Source organism: Coturnix japonica, chromosome 2, assembly GCF_001577835.2.
Source record: "Coturnix japonica isolate 7356 chromosome 2, Coturnix japonica 2.1, whole genome shotgun sequence".
NCBI lineage: Eukaryota > Metazoa > Chordata > Aves > Galliformes > Phasianidae > Coturnix > Coturnix japonica.
This window is the reverse complement of record NC_029517.1, coordinates 66116227-66140339: the sequence shown is the minus strand read 5'-3', so window position 1 is coordinate 66140339 and position 24113 is coordinate 66116227. Positions and strand designations below refer to the sequence as shown.

Sequence of the window (24113 nt, the reverse complement as noted above, 5' to 3'; positions counted from 1 at the left end):
AATAATAAATCCCAGTGAGGGTTATGTTTTAGGAAAATATTCCCAATAAATACCAATGAACTTTTGGATCTCTGAAGTTACTCTAAACATGTGCCTTAGTAATAGCTAATAATAACCACCACAACTCCCAGTCCCTACGATACTTTTTGCCAAAATCACACCGATCAAACAGTACAGGTAGGGAACCAACTGACTGCATCAAGGGACCTGGGAGCCCTGGAAGAGCCAGCAGTGCCTGCTGGCCACAGTGAAAGCCAACAGAGGACTGTGCTGCACCAACAGGAGTGTGGCCAGCAGATATGGAGAAGTGGTTATTCTCATCTGTTCTGGGCTTGTCAGAGCATAAGCAGACAGTGTACCCAGTTTTGAGCCCCCTAGTGCAGGAAAGACACCAACTTCATGGGATGAGTTCATCAGAGGGCCACTGCTGTGGTGGAGCATTTAGCCTGGGAAGAGAGGCTAAGGAACCAAGCCTCATCCAGTCTAGAGAAGAGATGGCTTCCAGGGGGCCTATCAGCAGCCCACTGGAACCTGCAAGGATGTGATTAAAAAGACAGAGCCAGGCTTTCTGCAGACATGCGTAATGGAAGGATGAGACACAAAGGCAGTAGATGTTCTGACATGATATGAGAAGTCATTTTCCCCATATGGACAGCCAAGCAGAGTTAAGCAAGTAGCACCAAGAAGTCATGCAGTCTTCACCCCTGAAGACTTTAAAGATCAATTGGACAAAGCACTGTGTGACCTGCTTTGACCAGGAGTTTGGCTAGGAGCAGCTGGGTGAGCTCAAGAGGTCCCTTCCTACCTGAATTATTCTGTGAATCTTTTACTATAACCTATCATTTGTCATGAAAGTCACAAACGTTAGCAGACATCACTGAACACTTGGAAAGAACACAGTGAGCTGGTAAATTATGCATCTCCACTAACATCATATTCACTTAGTTCAAGATCTTATGAAGCAAGAACACAAATGTTATTGTCACAGTTGTGTGAGTAGTTAGAATTAAATGCTGATCTACTAAGATCTGGTCAGGAGCCAGGTGAAGTAAGTGGAAAGTATGAGGGTACGTATCAGCTGACTTGGGATGTAGATATCCAAACCTGAACTCATTATTGGCAACTTGATTGACCGCCCACCAAGAGAAGTTTGTCCACAACTTTAGTCAGAAATCTAAAATAGTTCTGACTGAGTGCCAAAACACAATTTACTCTCCTGACTACAAAGGGAGTCTGACTGCTCTGGATACAGCCATGTATAGTGCTGACCTTTCAAGTGAGATGAGATGGATCCTACCCCTACTGACTTCAGCTGGGGGATGGATTAATGCTTGGAGCCTGTTGTGGTCAGCACAGTCAGACTCAGTAATAAAGTATTCAAACTCCACACAGAAATGCACTTCTGGTACAGTTTCCCATTTACAGTTCTATTCCCACAGTTCTGTAATCTTAATTATTCACCAGCAGAAATTCTTTCTTGACTTGGGTACTATGGGCTATGGGGCTATAAGGAAGAAAGTGAGTAAAATTTCATGATGGAAAGCATGATTTTCTCATGAACAGGAAAATACCTGACTCTACTAGCAGACCTTACAAATAATGCATGTACTGTAGCTTCCAGCACAGGTGCCAGGCACTGACCTTGGGACACTGTCCATACAGGGGATGCTCCTGCACAGAGCAGACTGAGATGGGCGGCAGGCAGGGAGCCTGCTCTCACCAAAGATGCTGGGGTTAACTGTGTAGCTTCACAGCCCGTTTCTGCTGGCAAGAGCATGAGGCCACATGAAGGGAATCGAGATGCTGATCCATGTTAAAAATAGCCATGTGGGAGGCTGGACAGAGAGCAGTGCAGCAGCCGGCTGCTCCCAGCAGGCGATGCCGACAAAGCAGAGGGAAGGGTGGGACCACTCTTCTCAGCAGCTACAAGCTCACAATGGCCAAGATCCTGCTGCAGTGCAGTCCTTGAGCTGAGCCTGTGCCAGGGAGGGTCTGGGAGACCCCCAAACACACCCTCATTGGGGAAACCATACAGAAAAGAGCAATGGGTTTTGGATGACAGACAGCATTGTTCCCATAACCTGAAAATGGGTGTAGCATGAGCTGTAATACACTGAGGCTGGAAATTAGAATATGCTTTCAATTTCTCTTCTTTCACTTCTTTCCTTTAGTCTTCAGCCTCCACAAATAAAACAATTGGTGTCAATCTGCTCTCTGTGTTTCCTGACAAAATGACCTCTCCTTCATTGCCTTGGTGATAGAGGTGCAGTAGTATAGAGATTTAAGTGACAAGCAGGTCTCTGAAAGAAACATTACCTTTTCATGAGGCAAAGTGAAATAACAGTCAGTTTTTTTGAGTACATGGGTCTGAAGAAATGCTGCACACCCAACTCCTGCCTGTACCCTCTCAGTGAATATGCCAACCTTCTTCCAGCCCACAGGATATTTCACTAAGCCAGCAAAGAATAGATTTTCAGGCTGTAAATGCTGCCTAACATATAGATGCCACCTCTTGCATCCCAATGCAGGCAGACATCTAATGATTGAGTTGCTAACACATTCAAGTAGGAAGAATGCTACAGACTGGAGATGGTTTCTGCTTTGCATGCATATTAGCCAGTACTCTCAGTCACTGACCAACTGCCACTGGCCCAAAACTAGGATTCACAACCCAGTGTAGGCCAAGAAGTCCAGACCTTCCTACATATACATGTACAGCATCTTGGTTACTTCTCAGTCTTTATCAGAACTTCTCTTTCTCACAGAGTAGCAGAAAGGGAACCAAGAGTTTCCCCTTCTACCTTTCTTCAATGACTACATTATACTTATTGCTATAATATCACCCATAAAATGTCTACCTTGACAGAATTTTCATCTTGTGCTTTGTTCTGATTTACTTTTTTTAATTTGGCAGCTATTACATTATACTAGATCTATATTCTGATGACATGCCAGATTTGAAAATCAATTGCAAATTGACATCAATATTTAATGTGTCATAAACCCATGCAAGAGACACACTGTTAATTCCCTTTGTATTAAGAATTTCATTCTTCCACCGCCATCTTCAAAGACTGACTTCAGCCACAGTGAAAGAGCTTCAGGGCTTGTTAGATCCTGAAAGTCTCCAAGTTAACAAGAGGACTAAGCTAAACTTGGTATACCAGGCAGCTTGCTCTAGTTAGCAGCAGCATCTCCAAGGAGCTTCACCCTTGGTTTGCAACCTGTAAGATGACTCTTGCTGTCTGCTCTGCCATCTCTACCTGCTGTGCTCAGATCAAACCAAGTTTCACTGCGCTGCTGCCTGTAACACTTGGATTGTTGATTTCCAGACACTCACTGTATTTACTCAAAATTGTTAAACCGTGGTATTTCACTCATGTGCCTCACACAGATCTGCTTACCAGTATCCTATCTCTTTCTAAAAGACTCAGTTCTTGCTGCTAATAGACTTTGCTTGACAGACAAACCCAACATCCCAAAGTAGGTGGTTGGCTGCTGACACTAAAAACAAAAGATGTTTTTAGTTGCCTGTTTTCTAACCTCAATCTGTCTGCCCTTAGCATCTAATCATTTATTAATTATTAGATACCCCTTTGCTTTTCAGTACTGGTAGAAGAATATCAAACTTCATATTTCACAAACCAGACTTAGCTTTTTCCTCCTCTCTTTAGACAGTGTGTTTCAACCTATGTTTATGCTGCTAAGCCACTCTGTTCTCTGCCCATCTGTCAGTATCCCTTTAAAATGTGTAAACACCAAAAGCGGACTTGGTATTTCAATAATGGTCTCATTAACGCGGTACACATGGAAATATCACCTCCTTGACCTTTACTCAGCAAGACAGTAGCATTTACTTTCAGGTGTACTGTATCACAAAGGCAACGCGTGCTTAGCTGATTACCCATCATAACAACCGGCCTGGCTATATCACTAGTTTGCAAAACACTGTCTATATAGCATGACTAAAAGCACACTTTTAGTCTGCAAACACCTTGAATTTGACCGGCAATTTAAACTCACATTGTTTCTATGCCAGACAAAACAGTTTTGTCCTTGATGCTATCCTAAAATTACTTCATCACTGGTTGTATCCTCATGACCTTTGCCTAATGAAATACAGTATTTGTTCTCAAGCCAAAAACCAAGGGACTGAGTAGCTCTGAGCCAAGGACTGAGACTGTAAAAAAAAGTGTCCTTTCTGAATGATCCCCCCATTGCAATTGCTTTAGCAAGTATGACTATCTGTCAGATTGCAATTCAATTAATTTCTTGAATTCATCTTATATATTTCTTGCCTTACTGTGACTCCAAATATCATCTGGAGCAAAATCACTTGCTTTATAGAAATTCATACAGAAATGTATATTTAAGTAAATATCAAGGCCATTACCCTTACCAAAGCACACTGATTTTTGACACAATACAGCTTTCAAAAACTATATTGATTACCATTAATTTTATTATCTTCTTTTAACTCCTATATAACACCCATCCTGCTTTTTACCACAGAATTTATCATCTTACCTCATGCTCTTTGACTATTTGAGTCACTCCTTCCGTCCTTCTTCCTTTGACTCAGCTGGCTGCTTTTGCCTTCAACATCTTGACACCTGACTTTATTATTTTCCAGTCCTCGATGCTGTCTGAAATATGATGGATATAAGGCTTTGGTAAATGGGCACGTTTTTCTCAGAAGAGATCTTCAGCAGTAGAAATTTCTGCAATTTTGTCTTGGCCATTCAGACTTCCTCTACATGTTGCCCCCTCTGGTGGGGTTAGAAATAAAGTTTCTACTCAGAAGCAAAAGCACATTTGCTGGAAGCAAACAAACAAAAAACCTGTTCGCAGAAAATCTGGTCAAACCTCTGAAAACTTTCACCCTTGCCTTTCTTTTGGCTGGGGAAGGAAGCTGATGCAGGAGGTGTAGGAAGATTTGACTCTTACATCAAGATCTTACTGCATTTCCTTGAAGTGATGCAGCTCCAGGACAACCTCTCCACTGCATAAACTGGGAAGACACAATCACCAAAGGTGAAAGGAATGGATAACAGACCTTTGGGACATGTCAGCTTGCATTTGTTGCACCTCTGAGAGCTGTCCCAAGGTAATACCTTGGGTTTGCCCAGCTCACGCTATTTAAAGAAGCAATAGAGCTAAGTTGGGAATGACTGCCTGTGTGAAGTGATAGTGCATGATGTGAATGTTCCAGGAAGATGGATTAGTGGAGACCAGGATCCCAAATTCCAGGCTGGAGCCAGCTGCTGTTTCTAGTTACGCAGACAGCAATGCAAAGCAATCTATCAATTCACGTGCAGGTTAGTACCGCTACCTCACATTGACTCAGTGCTAAATTCCTGCGACGGGAACTCAGGTGACCTCGCAAACCCAGATGGAAGATTTTAAGAACTGAATTATTACTCACATACCACAGGAGAGTAACCGATACGTTGAAGTTTCTTTGACTAATGTATTTTGTCTAACTTTTCATCTGCTCCAAAACTGTGTCCAATTTATCACTTCTGACAAGAAATAAGATAGCCAGTGTGGCAAGCATTACCAATTAAGGCCAAAAATTGATCGTACAATGTTACTGCCACCTGTACCAGTGAAGGAACAACCACTCCCCCTCAACACCATCTTTAAAGGGTAAAAAAGGATGTCTAAAAAGCTATATGCACGTTTGTGTGGGAAGCATGAGGAAAGGGAAAATGCTGGCAAGAGCTATGCTATAAGCACATCTGTGCTCAGAGAATAGACATTCACTATTTAAGGAATGGCTCCCTGATGCTCAGCTTTGAAAGTGGAACAAACATTTAGCGCTGGCTCTGAATTTTCCAGCTTTTGAGTTTAAAGAAACGTGAAGCAGCCTTTGCAGCGCTGGAGCCATTCCACACAGATTTGCTCACTGGGCTTAGCTTACAAGGCTACTCTGGGGATGGTCAGCCTTCAAAAGGTGGTCCTTGGCTGCTGGAGTTAAGCCAGCAAAGACTCAGTGTTTCTGTAGACCTGCTAGCTCTTGGTTTAAGTGCTATTTTCTTACTGACAGCAATACTTAAGAAACTAGGTAAGAGTTAAGGACTTCCTGGAATTATGCAGGAGGCACTAGGAATTGTGAAACGGGATGACCAAGGGACTTCCAAGAGAGGTCTTTGCACAAAGCCTTGGTCTCTACCCCACCTTCTTCCTCCTTGTCAGGAACACGCTTCCCCTCCCACAGCCTGCCCTGGTGCTTTCTCTTGGATGAACTCGCTCCCTCCCTGCAGGAAGGGCAAACACAGGGCAGGGAAAACTTGTACAGGGCTAAATAGTCAGGCAAAGCATATCGCTCAAATAGCGCTAGGCATGCAGATCTGACGCAAGGCACCTCTCTGGTCAGCTGGTTGTATAATTTCATGATTTTTAAGAGCACTGCTATGGAAAGCCTCTTTCAGCCCAGCCTGTGCTGTGTTCCCAGAGCAAATCATTTGAGATGCTCTCAGCAGTCCTACCATCATGCGCGTACCTCCGATACATCTCCAAAAGTTTAAGCTGGAAATTTAAGAGCTTCAGTGCTGAACAGACAAATAATAATTAGAAATAAAACAAAAATAGACCACACTTTTAGACCAGTGGAAAGCCCTAAAATGCTGGCACTACAGTCTGCTTGAAATGTCCTGTGTCCACCATAAGATCTCAGAGATGCACTGACTTGCTAACATATGCATTCTATCCTTCACATCTACCATCCCATAGCCTTCACTTATCCAGATCCCTCTGTTCAGAGAACCATCCATTTCTCTAAAGAATGCTTTCCAGAAAGGATCACTGAGAAGGCAGAAATTCATATCATCACAAAGAAAAGGGCTGACTGGGTCAGATTTCCTTCCCTCTTTGGAAAACATTTTTAGGATTATCTGTTGTTGAAGAAAGTTTTTCTACCGAGCCCATTATAAATTGAGCTAGATACAGCCCTCTATATAGGGGAAATGTTTGAGGTTCCAAAAGAATTAGTCTGAAGGTAAAGAAAAAAAAAAAAAACAAAATTAAAGAAATCTGAGAAAAACCGTAACCTTTCCCCCCATACTGTATTATTTAAGTTTTGAGCATATAAAAAAAATTCTTTTTAATTGCTTCAGGGTTCTTTATAGTAAGCTCAAGCATCAAAACAGAATTGTGACCCAGAGTTTTTCCCACCCAAAGATATCAAAATGTGCCCTTTCAAATTAAGAAAAAAAAAAAAACAAACACTAATAACAGCTAGTAAGCACCTGAAACGTCTCAATTCTTGTCAAAGGGATTAATTTGAGACAAAGTAGGATTTTTTGATAATTACAAAAATGATTTGGAGAAAGTTGCCTTTAAGCAACTTCCCTAACAAGACTGTCAAAAACCTTGTGTTGTCTCCCAGGGAAACTTCTGTAAACTGAAGCCTCTTAGTATTGCAAAAGCAGGAAGACACTCCTCTGACCTCCACAGTTTCCACACTCCGAAAAGCATGTTCCATTGTCACCAACAAATGACTTGTACTGTCCCTTTTGTCGCAGAATCTTTTCCTCTGTCATCTGTCCAACAAAAAAAGCATGTTTATATACAACTATGAGTTTACGACCATTGGCAAACTAAAGCAGAAGTACTGAGACTGCTTTCTTTGCCCACGCACACATGTCAGAGCACTGCCAAGGCCACTGGGTCACAAATCCCAATCTTGTCCAGTGTAAATCACTTAGCACATTCGAAAAATGCACTGTGTGGTGAAAGGCAACTTCTCATCCTCACTCCCATCGTTTACACCTGCTGCCAGGTCTGTTGGCAGCCTTCTCCCAGCTTCTTTCCTTCAAGCCCTGGCCAGTTCTGCAGACAGATGGCTGCAGGACAGGAAGGAAAAGGTGGGGTCCCACTTGTCAGGCGTGTCAGTAACCAGGAAGCCAATCTGCAGGCTGTATCACCCACCATGTGCGCTGGCTCACCTTGTGAGGACACTGAAGGAAGAGGCTGAGATTACTGTGCCTGCCAGCAGCTCTTTTGCTAAGTCTAGTGTTTGTGGCATAAGTGTGCTTTGAGATGCACAAGCTACCAACTCCACTGCCTTCCTCATGCTTCTCCCATCAGGCTGTCTGTCTGTACATACAAAAGAAGAGCTGGCACATGCAGTGGATTCACTCCTTCTAAGGCAGGTGGTCCCTGCAGAAGTAGGGGACTGATCCAGGGAAAGACTGGAAAGCAGTGTTTCAGATTCATTCCCATTTGTTCCATGTAAGGGCAATCACATGTTTATACACGTGCGGCCAGGGTGACTGATAAGGCAACACACTGTCACCTCTTTTATCTGCTGCTAACATTTCTCCTTTAAAATTCATCTCAGATGCAACTGTACACACTGTCTCCAGTGACAGATCTCCAGCAAATGGGAGCCACAGCAATCCACAATGCTCCAATAAATGACATTGTCATATTTGCAATGGAGACATGACCTTCTGTTCAAGGTCTGCCCAGATTAGTTTTCTGCAACCGTACTGCAGTGAAGCAGGTTTATTTGGACCCATGAACTATAGCAAATCAATTTCATATTAACTGCTGTTCTAATCAAAACCAAATGGCTCAGAGCAATATACATAACAGGTTCTGTTCCCATTCTTGAAATCAGATGGCCATGCACTGCCCTGCGTACCTGAGGGAAGATGGAGGAGCAGAGGACAACCAGGCACTACACAGGGCACATTACTGGAGAGAGCCCCTCACTCCACATCCTGCCTTGTACCAACACAAACATGACAAGCATTCAATGAGCCAGAAAGGGAAATACTGTTTTGATTGCCAGACCCTAAGCTGAATGGGCACAAGCCCTGGGCCCAGTCAGTGAAGCAGTCAGTGAAGCAACCACAGTGCTCTCACACCTGAATTCCCCTGGAACTGGTCCATGTCAAGGCCAGGTGTCAGTTCCTCATACCATCTCCCATGGGTGGCACACTCTGTAGTAGAGCTGCCGGAGCATGAAGCTCTCAAAAGCTGTTTATGTATGTGAGAAAACCAAATACCACCATTACCTGCTTGCACTGCTTGGCTGCTGTGTGCCACCTGGCACTCACCTCCCCATCTGTGCCATGAACTCATCTTCTACCCAAGCCACAGCATTCCAGGCGAGCTTCTCATGCTGCAGCATAGGAGTTTCTGTAAACAAGTGGTTTTTGTTATTGGTCAAGCTTAAAAAAAAAATTAGTTTACAGAACTTTTTTTAAATCATATACATATATACAAACATATGTCAGAGGCTTGTTGAACTTCGAAAGCTTTTGCTGCCTAATGGTGTGTTCTTCTTTTTGTTAGCAAACAGCACGTATATGTTTCTACTTGGATGACTGTAATTGGTTTGCTGGTGAGATGTTTATCGAGGGATGTAACTCACTGGGATTGGTGGACTGAAAGCAAAAACAACAAAAACAAAAACCCACACACCAATGAATGGCTTAGGACATTACGAGTAGTGTTTTCATGTTTATCCCAGCACTGAAAGCAATTATCCCTTGGCAAATCTTCAGGAGGAAGAATTCTGACTATTTGATAGCACTGCAGTAAGCCAGGGGAAAACAAGCTTGAAAGGGAATGAATTGATCCTCCCGAAGCAGAATTGGATGGGTGCTGAGAGCAAAGCATGTCCGAGATAATCTCTTACTATCACATGCACCTCTCATAACACAGAAATGGATGAGGAGTTATTTATAGGGCTTCTAATGAAGAGCTGACAACTGGCACTTAACTATGCACACTTAAGTACACATCTTCTTAAATAACTCCTGCCTTTTACAAGCACATTTGGTTTCAATAAAAGCTTATACTTGGGATTTTGTTTTTTCTTTTTGAACACAAGTCTGAACTGGTCCTTTTGTCTACAATTACAGCCCTGACAGCTGAAACCATGATTTACTTCATCAGTGGTCATTCATCTCATGAGTCTGGGCACTAAAAATCTACCATCACCTTGGACAGAAGTCCCCTCCACTAATGTTTAAGCATTTCAGCCTCTTAATCTCATCTGGAAAATCATTTGTGACAGCTGGGAGAAACAGAACCAGGAATGGGTGGTTGAAGGCAGCTATTTATTCCACTGCCACACGCAGTCTTTGAAAGATGGAGTTTGCTGGCTAAGGCCCTTACCTACCTTGTCAGACATGGAACCCTGCCAACATGGCATATGTTTTTTGCACAGAGCAGGGTGTGGCAAACATACTGGCCACTGAAGTCCAAACCAGCTTACTCAATTTGAGATTTAGAGACAAGTCCTCCAGTTACCTACTTGGTCCAAGAAGTCCAGTTTGGTAAAGAGCTTGAGCTGTTACAGGTTTGCATGAGGCAAAACTGAAGGAGCTTGTGGTTTTCATCCTCTAGAATGACCTTTTTCTTCTTGATACATATGTGACCTAATGCTCAGATCAGTGTAAATCACTGCTTACACCATGAAACAGGAGAATCATTCAAGCTTCCCAGCTCACCTCTCAAAGCAGAGGGAACACAGGCACCAACAGTCAGGAGGGCAAGTGATGAAATCAATCATGGTCATGCTGACTCTGGCAGTTTCTATACCCCTCTATATTTCTAAGTTCATGCTCCTTCTCCTAAGAATTTCATATCCAGACAACTACACCCAAGCATCTTACAACCAAACTATTTAACAAGATTATTTGTCTTCCTCCCTCAAATCCAAGTGACATTTACAACTTCTAATTCAAAGAGCTGTTGCATCATTGCCAAAAACAAGATACAAGTTGCAGCGAGCTTTCAATGACAATTGCAGAAATAATGCCACACCACCATCATCTAATCATCATTTCAAATTCCTGAGAGGAATTGCAAGCCTTTCCTCACACTCTAAGTGGAATAAATTTAAACGATTGAAGCCTGTTGTGCCTTATCTCCAAAGAGTCTGCTCATAATGCTTATCTCAAGGAGGAGATGTCACATCTATGGCTTCAAAGCTGGTGCAAGGAAGAAAGCTCCACAACTTGTAATCTTTTCTTCCGCTTTTGGTGTTGGATAGAGCAAGTGTAAACTAGTGTATGATGAGGCAGAAGACACAGCCACAGCTGTGGGCTATGTTTACATAGGCAGCAGAAGCTTCTGATGATGATTTCCTGATCGTTACTGTCATCATCAAGTGATTCCATCCTATGTACAAGTACAGCATTCACACTAGCTGGAGCACCATTCTCCTATAGACTAAGTAGAACCCTGTGGGTGCCTGAAGCTGCTCCCTGGTTACATGCCAACTTCTATAACTCATTTATTGCCAAATGTGGAAATATTTATTGCAGGACCAAGCTGGCCCTGCTCGGTTGAGCTCATGTGCTGATATAGGAGTGGGCTGATGTCTGTCTGCCCATTGGCAGACCCCAGGGGGTTCCTGGCACACGTGGGGTGAGTGGCTCCAGGAGCTATGTTACCTCCCTCAGGCTCTGCTTTGCCACCCATGACTAAACCTTCACTTACATCAGAACATGAGGGCTCCTGCTAGTGCGTGCAAATCCAACACAGAGCCAAAGCTTTATTTCCCTCCAGCTTTTAACTTTCCTGCTTATTTTACTTTAACATTAACTCATGTCTGCTGTTCCTTAGGTTCTTTATGACCTCTTGCAGCTCACAACTTACCTCCTCCTAACCCATGGCACTGCTAAAGGCTTGGTGGGTGGCAAATGTCCCATCCACAGTGCTGTACATAACACAAGGCTGTAAATTTTTCTACAAGACTTGTGTGGTAATTATCCCTAGGCAGTTCATTCAGCAGAATATAGTCAGAACCCAAGTGATGAGACATGCCTCCAGCTTCTGCACTGCCACCCAAGGCAGTTCGAGTGTGGTCATGGCCTGGTACACACTGAGATCTGATTGGTACAGTATTCAATCCCAATCAGTCCATCTAAAGTTGCTCACTGTTTGCAAATATGTTGAGAGAGGCCCAAAGCAACAGCTTACATCAGAAAGTTTCAAGCAGTGTCATGGTACAAAAGCTTATTTCAGAGCTTGCATCAGTTTGTTCTAATTGCTTGTGTTATAATGTGGGCTGCTCTGTAACAGACAGGAAAGATGCTGCCAAATGCTGACAATATGTAACCCAGGTTTTCTGCTGAGCACCAAACTAGCAGCACTTAGCAGAGCTTGCTTTGGGAGCTGACAGCACTGCCTGGGATCTGCACGTTACTCACAGAGCATCAGCAATACTTACTACACTGCAAGGCATGTGGGACAAGGCCGCAGCATCCATATCTGACTTGGAAACACAAACTTCATCCTTCTGAGCAGAAGACTCAGAAAATGAATCTTCAGTTTCCTATCCTCACCATGGGCAAAGTAGTCACCACCAGAACCAAGCACTATACATCAGCAGTTTACATGCTGCCCACTGATTTTTTTGTGAATGCATGAGATTAAATAACACAAGCAGCCACCAAAACTGCTTTTCTGCCTTGAAGAAGTGATGTTTCAGTGACATGAAAGTTTTGTTGACCCAGTTATATTGTCAGCTATCACACATACTGCTTGGAGCAGATAACAAATAGTATCAAGAAGCATCAGTCTGCTTGCTTGCAGATCTTGGGAACACAAAGGTAGCCCAGGTCCTTTCCACCTCAGATCTCTAACCATGGACACAACGTGAATGAAGAGGAAGAACCACTACACATGGGGTTAAGAATAATGTATACATTTTGAGTGTACGGACATACGTTTATTACCACTTTTCTCCACACAAATCCACTGCCAGTAAATTAAGTAATTAGTCAGTGGCTTTCCACTAATACGTCTAGAATGGCCCTGCTTTATTTGTTGCATAAGTCATAACATGCTGCTGACATAGTGAATGCAGCTAGTGGAAAGAGAAATCACAGCCTTCTGTTAAAAATAATATTCAGAAAGTTTCCATAACTTCAGAATGCACCTGAAAGCACTGCAGATTCCACAGAAATGCTTATCACCTTATTTAACCCTAAGCTTTACAAACCGATCATGTCATATTCTTCCAGTTCGAATGAATTACACTGAATATTATTTTTTTGCCTGCTTTGCTGACATAGTAAGCATGAACAACAGCAATAAAAAGAGGCTCAAATTGTTTCTTCACAAGCACTATCAATATCGTCAATATTTCCAATTAAGTCCTAATCGGATGCCTCTAACATTGCTTTCCAAATATTCTAGAATACACTGGAATAACAGATTTCCATTTGTGAAATGGACTTCTGTAAGGAATGCTTACACCACTCTACCTGAGCCAATTAAAGAGCCCTCAACAAAGCAAGGCCCTTTGCACTCCTACAGAAGGTGAAGCAGCTTATGAAGAATACTTGGCCCAGGCTGCTGCTCTGGGCCCTGAAGGGGAATGACATGTGAAGTAATGCTCAGCCAATCATCTTCCAGCCTGCTAAGCAGACTGAGAGGCATTTATGGTTTAAGTGGGGTGGTTAAAGTGCCCCTTTCCCTACCTGCAGTTCAGAAGCAACTATCAGGTATAGTTTGTTCCATGTGACAATAGGAGTGGCCCTCAGCTGATGAGCAGGGACCAATTACAGGATCTGTGTCTGCAGTTTGACCCCAAGAACATCCACCTACCTGCTCAAAGTCTGGTATGAACATCTTCCAGCCCAAAGAACCAGGCAACTCTCACTGCTTGCTGCTCTACAGCTGCCCTGTCAATTTGAGTGCATTGCCAGGCCTAGTACAAGTCATTTCACATCCCCATAGCATTGTTTGTTCTCATTGTTGCCTGTTCACATTGCAAGGATTGCGTCCTTCAACAAATAAAAGGGAAATTCAACATCAAGTAATAAATAATCTGTTTGTATAACAAAGGCACAGAGTGCCTGTTCATTACACAGCAAAAAGGGAAAAATGCTTTACAGCAGATCTGGACAGCATGTGGGTTGCACCTTATTTTCTTTCCTCAATGTTATGAAGCAGCACAAAGTAAAAACATGCAGTATGTAGAATAGCAGCCAGCCCTTTCAATACAACGTTGTCCTTCAGAGGAGAGAGGATTAAGACTTCATGTTTGCCTTTCTTTCTTAAACACAGCTAACAAGGATCTCTTTAGCATTTCTGTGTTAAAAAGGATTTTAATTGGATTTCTCTTTCCATCATTTTTATTACCACAATTTACCCTGGTAAGCCACACGCATCACAGAAGGATCATTTTGCTCCTGGTATCATTTGGCAAAACAAACATTTAGCCAAGCTGTATGCTTCAGAGTGGACTAAAGGAATGAACTTATTAATTGAAACGTACGGCAATAATCCCAACACCTTAATTTGAGAAGCCCTCGTTTACTTCTGGAGCACTATTTGGTTGCCTAAGATATGGAGTTGAGCATTAACAAAGAGCATTCTGCAGCCTTTGGGTCATGGGATGTAGTACAGGTTTACTGCTGCCTAACATGAAAGCAAGCAGCGCAAAGAAAAAAGAAAAGCAACATATCAGCATTCCCACAGCAAGGGAACACATACTGCTTTCACGAGGAGTCTTCCACTTTGGCACAACACCTGATCATGGTTCTGAATGATTATTGAGTTAATACCGTGCGCTAGATGCAACCAGTTGCCTCTGGCCCATTCATCCCACCAGAAGCTTGCTGTGTTTGATAAAGAACAAAATCAAAATCTTCTCCCTATAACTCCACTCCATGTTGGATGAGGGGTGAGAAACCGAGTTCAACATGCTAAACACATTTCAGAAGTCAGGGGACAGAGGGAACAAACAACCAAACCAGCCACCCTGTAGCCAGCTGCTATGCACTCACAAAAATATGGTATCTTTTTCTTCCTTGTGAAGTGCTGCTTCTGTGCTTTAGACCCAGACAGATGGGAAAAATCCTTGCCAAGACATTCGTTTTCCTCATTTGTTGGGAGCAGAGAAAGGCGACTGCTGTGCAACCTTTACTGGCAGTCTCACAGTCAGCTTACTCAGTTATTTGTCTGCTTTGTATGGGAGGGGGAAGTGTCAGCACCACTGTTTTAAAAAGGTGATCATTTCTACCTCATTCTGAGCACTTCCATCCTCCATAGGTTTTGGAGGAAGCATTTGCATTCTCTAGAAAAACGCTGATGGGGAAGTCGCGCCTCTTGGGTTCTCTACGCTACAGAGGAGAGCGGAAGGTTGGGAGCCACTATCACACCTGAGAAACTTCAACAATTTACAAGAAAGGGTTGTTTTTGACAATCATTTTCCTGCATTTGGAAGTATAAGTAGTGAATGTTACTAAGAGCTTCAAAAATAAATGCGCAAAAAAGTAAATGTACTCTGTTTCCAAAGTTTCCTTCAGACTGACTCTCCTGGCAAAAGGAGAACATCCCAAAGCTGAATAGTTCTGCTCGGCTCCTTGCTTGCCCTTTGTGTTGCATGCTAGAAGGATTACGTTACTGCAGCCATACCATAAGCCCATCTAAAACTTCACTCCCTCCGCACTGGGCAGAAGCTCTCTTAGCTCAGTATTTTCTCAAAGCTACTTGCCGACAACCACTATGCTTCCTTCTCATGCAGCCAGGGTCTCTCTTTGAAGAAGTACACGTCTCATAATATTCTCATTGAGGAACTTGTTATCAGCAGGCAATCACCTCAGCACCTGAAAGCAGGATAGCAGCTTGTGTGTTTCCCATCAGAATAAGCACAGGGCCCCAACAACGTGACATTTGGGTTACTTGAGACAACAAGCAGGCTTGAAAAACAAACCAAAATGACCTCTGAAAGCATGACTGGTCAGTTAAATTTAGATTAATGATCTGCAGCATAGAGATCAGCCTTTGCTTTATGTTTGCATCATCCAAATGGTGGACTGGCTCAATATTAAAAACAACAACAACAAACCCCACACAACTGAAATATTAAAAAGCCAATAAGACCCACAAAAATTAAACTGAAAGACATTCCCCTCCTTGGTTCATTTCTGTTTCGTTGACATTTTCTTTCACAGGGAGAAAGAAAAAAGGCACATTGGTCTGGGAAGAAGTACTTGGAACAAGGAAATCCTGGAATTGAAAGAGAAATTGAACAATTGAGAAAGGCAAGAACCAGATGGTTTACTACAACACTGGATTTCCTATAGAGATAGCCATCAACTATGCACAAAGCTCCTATGTTGCTTTGATTAACATACCATAGGTGGAGGCCAGAAACGTTGGATAATGGTAAGTTTCACTTTCTACAAAGTCAAAAGCCATTTTAATAGAAGTGTAACTGCTTTTCTTTACAGGGAGTTCAGCAAAAAAAGAAAAAGCTTTCTTTCTTGAGACTGACTGAACACCCACATTGTTTAGAAGTCAGGCCAGGCTTTCATCATTAGGTTTGGTTGCAACCAAATGCAGTAGCTTGCAGAGCTGGCAGACAGAGGTGCTGTAAGCCTTGGTACTAAGTACAGCTCTACTGAGCACGTTGCTCTTCTATCAACCTAATTTGTAGATATATAGGCACGTCTTTGCATTACCACACACCCGCTCTTTTGAAGCCTGGATAGCCCCTGAGGCAAGAGCCCTGTGCAGAACAAAGCACATGTCAGCATTGACTCCCATTCTGTAATAAACACTTTATCAGTAATGAGACTAAATTGGAGCTCAACAACAAGCTTTGCTCCTCAGTTTTCACCCCCTAAAGAACAAGCTTTGCAGCTACATCATTACACAGGCAATAGAAAAGATAAGGAAGCACGCTTATGATGTAATTAAGTAAATAATGCCAACCTCCCAATAGCCCACTCACTTCTAATTATCCTGGAGTCTTCTTATCTTGCATGAGCCACTTGAACGTTTAAGATGCTGCCAGAATGCCTGTCACCACTAGAATAACGTTACAGGTAGAAACCTTACAGCAGAAACCTGAAGGCAGGCCTGCATGCCTGCCTCTTGGATCTAGCAGGATGTTAAGCCTTCAAGCTATCTTAAAGGAAAACCACAGTGTGAGTTTGAGAAGGTGAAATAATTTAAACAAGATGTCAGGCTCAGAGATTTCACAGGCAACATAAAGGAATATTTCATTTGCTACTGCTTTGAAAAAAATAAGTGCTTTCCAACATTCAAAAAATCAAACATCCCCAACTGGAGGTTGTTTTCTAGCTTGGTTTGTTAGGGGACAGAACAGATCTTTTTCAGGGGAGCCCTTAAGATCTGAAATCCAGCCTGAAATTCTTTGTGATTTTAGTTGATCTTTTAATCAGAGACCTTCTTCAGAAACCATGCTAGCTCAGGCTTACTTCTTAACCTTCACCAGTATTATTTTCCTTCTTCTTTCACTCTTCCCTCTGTAAATGAAAGTAACGGGCCTTTATACTTCCTTAAAAGAAGACAAATGCATAAATAACCACCAGAAGCATACCTCACAAAAGTCACAGCAGTTATACAATTAAACATTTTCTCCTTCTCGTTATGTGTTTTATTGAGGTATAAATCAGAAGTGGAAGGCAATGCCAGGCAGATAGGAATTTTACTGGGGGCGCAGATCCCCTGGGCTCATCTGGAAAATGAGAAACATACCCATAAATGATGCTTCTCATTGGGTGCAAGATCAACTAGAGCTAGAGAGCACTCCGTCTAGACTGAGATTTAACTTTCTCATTTAAATCAAGCAAAACAGAACTGCACTGGGTGCAGTTGCATAAAATATTCCTGTGTTGGATTAAGGAGGCTTTTACAGAGCCCAGTGACACTGAAGAAACTGCAGGCAGAATGGAGTATTGCCAAATCACAGGGTAAGCAGGAGCTGGAAGGTAGCGAGTAACTCCCTAAGTTTAGTGAGTTTCCCTAAGTTTCAGCTGGACTCACTTTATTCCTTCTATTTAGCAGAACTTTCCCCTCTCCCCTAGCTGGAAATGATCTGCAGGCTCAGACATCCCGCAAACAAGCTATATTCAAATCAAACACCTCCTCCTCTACTTCCACAAGTCGAAGCACACAGTGTTATTATTTCACCTTTCTAAGCCTTCCTTCTGCTGTCCGGTTCTGCCAGCACAATGCATTTTCTGAAGCACAAGACTCAGAACATGTGCTGGCTTCTACAGCACCCTGCCAGCTCCCACATTCTGTAAAGAACCAAACCAACCAGCACACTTCTATTTAAAGGTTTTGATTTTTAACTCGGCCCCCACTGCTTTATCTGCTTCTGCAGCTCAAGACAACACAGCTAAGCACCCTGGTCCATGCAAACAGCTGCCAGGGCATGACAACAGGCCTTTCCTGAAGACATCCTCCCATAAGCATCAGGTTTTTGATGTGCATCTCCTGATGCTTTATCCTACAGCCGCCTGAGCTGCTCTGCATTGCCTGCCCAGTGAACTGTGTCAGCCCCTCAGCTCCTGCACGAGATCTCTGGCTTCCAGCTGAATAGGTACACCCTGACTAATTATGAGGGTTTCCAAACAATAGCTAATCTCAGGTCAGCATCATCATCAGGTTTTGAGTCGGGTTGCAGTAGCATTGTCTGGACAGGGATAAGCAAAGGCCCCTTGAGAAAGAGGGGGAGGGAAATAAAGATTAATAACTGTCTTAAAACCTACAAAGACTGGGAGGGCTGGAACAAGTCCACATAAAGAGGGCGAGAGCTGACAAGAGAGCACAGTACTTTCAGCCATCTGTTTTGTTTTGTACTTTAAAAGGTGCAGTAAAATGTATTTATACCCAATTCCTCAGTTTACAAGGAAAGCAGTTGCCTCACAGGCTTGAAAAGTGGCCTCAGCTGAGCAGCAGCTCTTCCAGCCTGGATCTGGGGGATTACACCTCACCCCACAAATAATACTTTCATTCATGGGGGCCAAAGTTTTCCCTCTCTAGCCTCTATTGCCAGTTAACATGGATCATTTATGTTCCCATCCTCTGAAATTCAGCAAGATAAAGGTCTGAATTAGCAACTGCCTGAAACACACCTCGTGACAGGAACATTGCGTGCAGAATTTCAGGTGATTAAAATTACCATGGAAAAAACTGGGATTTGGGTCCAGTGAAGCAGCATGGAAAACAGAGCACCTCGTAACAGATCTTAAGGAAAAATACCAAGTGCTTTGATTTTCTTATAAAATACAAACTCCTGAGTAGTTTGAACAAAGCAGCTCAGCAGCACACATTGGGCACCAGTGGTCTGTCTAAAGGAATGCTTTAAGAAAGCTTGGCTCTGGGAGCAGCTCCTGCATGTGCTGTTCTTCTGAGCAGAAGTCGTGTCAGATTCATCCTCAGAAGGTGCTGACAGATGAGAGTGAGGAAAAAGCCCTGACCTGCTCTACTTTGTGCCTGTGCTCAAGCAAGCAGCTCCCAGATCCCAAGAGGCTCAGGCCTCTCTCTTTCCCAGTACAGCACTGTAGGTGTTGGGTGCATCAATTATTACAATATGTTCAAAATAAGGCAACAAAGCTGGTGAGAGGTCTGCAGCACAGGCTTTATAAGAAGGTGACTGTTCATTGTGGAGAAAAGGAGACCTTATTGCTCTCTATAACTTCCTGAAGGGAGGTTGTAGCGAGCTGGGGGTCAGCCTCTTCTCTCATGTAACTGACAATAGGACTAGAGGGAATGGCTTCCAGCTGCACCAGGGGAGGTTCAGGCTGGACGTTAGGGAATACTACTTCTCTGAAAGAGTGGTCAGGCAGTGGAATTGGCTGCCCAGGGAGGTGGTGGGGTCACCAACCCTGGAGGTGTTCAAGGAACGCTTGGATGTTGTGTTGAGGGACATGGTCTAGCAAGAATTATTGATGGTAGGTGGATGGTTGGACTGGATGATCTTGTAGGTCTTTTCCAGCCTCGGTGATTCTGTGATCAAGCTCTACTCTTGAGAACAGGAGATATAGCTGAAGGAAAAGTTAGCATTGTGACCCCTGATCAAACAGAGAAAGTATCAACAACTAACAAAGCCAAGGACAGAAGGAAAAACCAGGGACACAACTGCTGTGATCACCAGCCATGGAGTAACCAGGGTGTTAAGGATTAGGCTGCTCCAGCTGCATTGACTGCTCATGCAGTAATTAATAGTGCCTTACACAACTAAAGACAGACTCTACTCAGTATGCTTTACTGCTGTGTAGGGTTACCACAGTGCCTATGTGGCTCACTAGAACTCACAAAAGCAGCAGCTACAACACATTTGTCACAGCCAAAGTAAAACTTCATAGTAGTAAGGAGCCATTTTATATAAACCACTCTTGAAATGCAAAATCAGTGCTAATATTCTGTTGGAGGAGGGGGAATCCAGAATAGCAAGCTAAATACAGGTAAATACAAAGGGCCTGCCTGAAGCAATTAACAGGGAGTAGGATGAAAGGGAAGAACAGAACAAAACAGCCCCCCTTTCTTTCACAGTTCCTCTAGATTAATTCAAGCCAGAAACACATTTTCACAAGAAAGACCAACCTGTAAAGCCTCCAAAAAAGAACGAAGCTAAGATAAATGCAGTAAGGTAAGCCACCTGCAACCCTTATGCATGCAGGAGCACGCCTATTCAGGTGAGCAGAGCCAGCCACAACACCTGCAGGTCAGGCTCAGCCTCCACTTAAATACTTACCTTTCAAAACAAAAACAAATGTAAGGCTTTGTGCTTCCATAAATGAGCATAAATATTTTCTTCTAGGAATTCTTTTTGTTTTGTTCTTTAAACTAACAAAAAGCATGCTAGAAGTGAAGTAGCTCTTTGAAAATAGCTTTAAGATTTATTTACTTTCATCCAAAAACAAGGTATGTATCAGCTACTGAAGTCCCACAGATAAACCCATTTCTTAGCAGCAGCACTAGAATGCCATTAAAGAGCACAACCTGTCTAGAAATAATAATGGCTTTGTTTCCCTGCTCATTTTCCAAAATACTTTTATAAGGAATCTTATGTAATTTTATTCTTCCCCTCTCATTCATGAGATTTCCTTAGGCTCATTATTACTTCTTTGGCATGACATTCTGCTTTAAGAGACCAGCTGAGCCCTGTTTGCATGCAGGGCAGAGACTTTCCACTTGAGTAGAGCAGGGCTTTGTAGTTTGTAGGTAGCACACTAACTCAGGGTGAATAACCATCAGCTTAGAAATGTTAAGAGGGGGGTACTTACATATCCCCCTTTTAGTGAACCAAATCAAAAGTATATCATTGCCTCTTCACAACTTTTGCGCTGGACCTTAACCCCCACATTGCATCTTGAAGCTATCTCTGCTTCAAAACCTTAGAAACATCTTGACTATGTGCAGCTGGGTTGTTCAATGAGGCTGCAACACCACAAGCCATCTGCCTGCCTGCCCAGAGCTACCCCATTCTTAACAGTTGCAAACACCTAGGGGAAAAATAGTACTGACTACATTACCTGTCTGTGGTAATGAAGCATTCAAGGAGCAGCCATTGTTTATTCAAGGACCTAATAAGAGATGAGTGTGGCTGTTTCCTACTTAAAAATCATTAGTTAAACAGCAATTGGTTGCAGATGGAGAACAGTCATTGTGTTGTATTACCAATGACTTGCTTCCTGGAATTTAAGGGCAGATGTGGATCTGCTCCCTCAAGCTGTTGGCGCTGCAAGGTGTGGCCACACTCGGTGTTTACAAGCTGTTATCACTTCTCATCGTGGGCTTTTTCAAATCCCAGGCATGTCAGCAAGACTTAAAAGTCTTGTGGGGAGAATATGAGAGCAGCCTGGTTTGTCTGCTATCAATCAAGGATTGCTGACACGCTTTAACTATCACTTAGTAGAAAAGCTATCCGCTACCGGCAATGGTTATTTGATTATTCTCAAATGCTTTCAAAAGAAGACTTCAGCAATGCTGAACAGAGACTGACAGTAAGGTATCTAAAGGGACATTTTACATCTCAAGTCTCCCAAGCAAAACACAAAACGCTGTTCAAACCAAACCAACAAATTTAGTTGGGTAATGCCACCCTCCCTGTACTAACAGGGCAGGCCCAGAGATGCAAGCTCAGACTGTCAGGCCCATCTTTCTGCCTTCATACTGAGATGCGTACAAGATTCCACACAAATTTCTCATCTGGTGCCTATTAAAAATGAGACCAAGCTAAGTCACAAATAACCCATCAGTTTTCTCCAAACGGGAAGTTTGTCTCTAACCTCCATCTATGGATAGCTATAAACCTGCTATAAACGCTCAGCTAGCTGCTGGTGCATGTATTGCTACAAGGACAGATAAACCCATTGATAGCTCCTCTGTTTAGGATCCCTAGGGGCTCTGTGAACTGTTGCTCACCCTGAACCTTGCTGTCCTCCTTCTCACCATCAGCCCTCGGGTCATTCAGAATGTTGATGATGTCAAAAGCACATCTTCCTGTTTCTTTTTTCCCCCTTTCAAACAGAAGATTTAGGGAAAATATTTTGATACCAGTTGCAAAAGACTTTGCTTAGTATACATAAATTAGCAGTGCCTACAACATGAGCAGCACATTGGTATTTGTTATCTTGTTCAATAGCATTACTATCAGCTTGTAGATTCAGATTGCAGAAGGAGAGATGGCAATTTATCCTTAAGCAGAAGGACTGCTGACAGCACATTGTTGCACAAAACAACACTCATACATCTGCAAACTTTTATTTTAGATTCTCTTTCCCCCAAAAAAGCGAGGCTAGACTTCCCTAAGGGTAAGATTTTATAGCAGATGACTGTGACCTAAAACTTCATTGGGCCTCAAAATTAAATTCCATCTTTAAAGAAGCAGCTGCAAATACAGTAAGATTAATGTACTAATCATCTGCTGGCATGGCACAGCCTGGGAAAAAGGCTAATTAAAAGGGATTTGCAGAAGGTCATCACGATTACCTTACAGTGAGGGCAGAGGCAAGACAGCTGGGTTATCAGTGTTTTCTGAAAGTTCTAATTAAGATTCCAGAAAACAGAAATTATACCAAGAAACCAAGTCCTCCAATTTCATCAGCACTAGAAAGACACTCTGTGTTGGTTTTACAAGCACTTGTGGCTTTAGGAAACTTGGAAGAGCAAAGAGTGCGCGTAGCTCTATTCTCTCTATAATGTAAATCAAGCTCCTGCATAATACAAGTGCAGTGACTTCTGTTTACAACAATGTTTACAACAAGCAATGGATGGAATACAGACTGATAAGAGAAGGCAGCAAAGCACTGCTGATATTACCAGCAGAAGCATGTGATATGCTGGACTTGTTTCCCAGTAAATTAATTTATTGTACTAAATTACAGAGCTGAGATTCCAGCTCTGCCCTTCTAACAGGGGAAGCCATGCGTTTAGCTAAAAACACACACACACGTTCTTGCATTTTTTAAAAGGAAACTAGAGAATGAGTACCCCCATCTCCTTTAGTACAACTCTCCCTTTGGAAATGCTGCTACGCACTTCAGACACAAGTGATACAGACTGCAGGGGAGCTACGTCCCCTAACTTTGCATCCATCACTGGACCTCCCATCTTGGCATTATGATGTAGGTTTATATTACCATCCTTCAGCAATTCAATATAACAAGAGAGGGTCATCAGCCATGAAGTTCAGGTCTGACATAGTTCCAAATCTGTTCAGAGAAGGGGGTCACAAGGATGGGAATCAGGTTTTGCTTTGGCTCATTGCATAGAAAGCAGTCAGCTATAAAACTAAGTTCTAGAACCATCCTTGAATTTGTCTAGGTTCATGGCCTTGGCTTGGGCCTATCTATGGTAACAACTACAAAAGAAAGTGAAAGAGAGAAAGAGAAGATGAAATAATTGCTTAAATTCTAGTAGCTCCTGGGGAAAAAAAATGCACTTGACCTTTATTATCTACTAACTTCTACCTCTAACCTTTTACTCTATTTCTTGCTTTTAAAATACTGTTGCTGGCACAATAGAGTCCAAAGAATAAATATACTCTGGAAAAAGTGTGAGACTCTGGGGAAAGAGTTATTTACTGACAGTTTCACAACCACCCCTGTACTTCTAACAAAATTTCATTTGTCAAATTCAGTGCAAGTTGGTGACAAGCTAAGCCTATTCTGCCTGCCTTTTAGCTCAGAAACATCCTTTGGATCTCCCACTCCAAAGCAGTGCCTCTATTTCATTTGAGAATCCTCATGAAGAAAAACAACAACTGCAGCTTGTAATTAAAAAGCCAGTCTCAACCTCTCCTGGACATGACTTCTTATTTTAGTACAAAAATGGAGATTGAATTTTAAAGCAGTCTTAATAGCATGCATACT

The 24113-nt window shown here is 42.7% G+C and overlaps 1 protein-coding gene and 1 long non-coding RNA gene across 2 annotated transcripts in view; one reads left to right on the top strand and one right to left on the bottom strand.

The window, feature by feature from the left end:
* Positions 1–10220, bottom strand: part of LOC107309625 — a 30719-nt gene extending 20499 nt beyond the window's left edge. The window contains exons 1-3 of the long non-coding RNA XR_001553261.2: positions 9027–10220; positions 7451–7544; positions 4528–4646 (exon numbers count right to left, since the gene is read on the bottom strand). This is a non-coding gene — a long non-coding RNA (uncharacterized LOC107309625). The remainder of the gene's footprint in view (positions 1–4527; positions 4647–7450; positions 7545–9026) is intronic.
* NEDD9 (neural precursor cell expressed, developmentally down-regulated 9) overlaps positions 1–24113 on the top strand; it is an 80589-nt gene that overhangs the window by 7040 nt on the left and 49436 nt on the right. Inside the window, exon 2 of the mRNA XM_015854571.2 lies at positions 15933–16146. Within this exon, the coding sequence (XP_015710057.1) occupies positions 16144–16146 (3 nt within the window). The 5' untranslated portion in view covers positions 15933–16143. The remainder of the gene's footprint in view (positions 1–15932; positions 16147–24113) is intronic.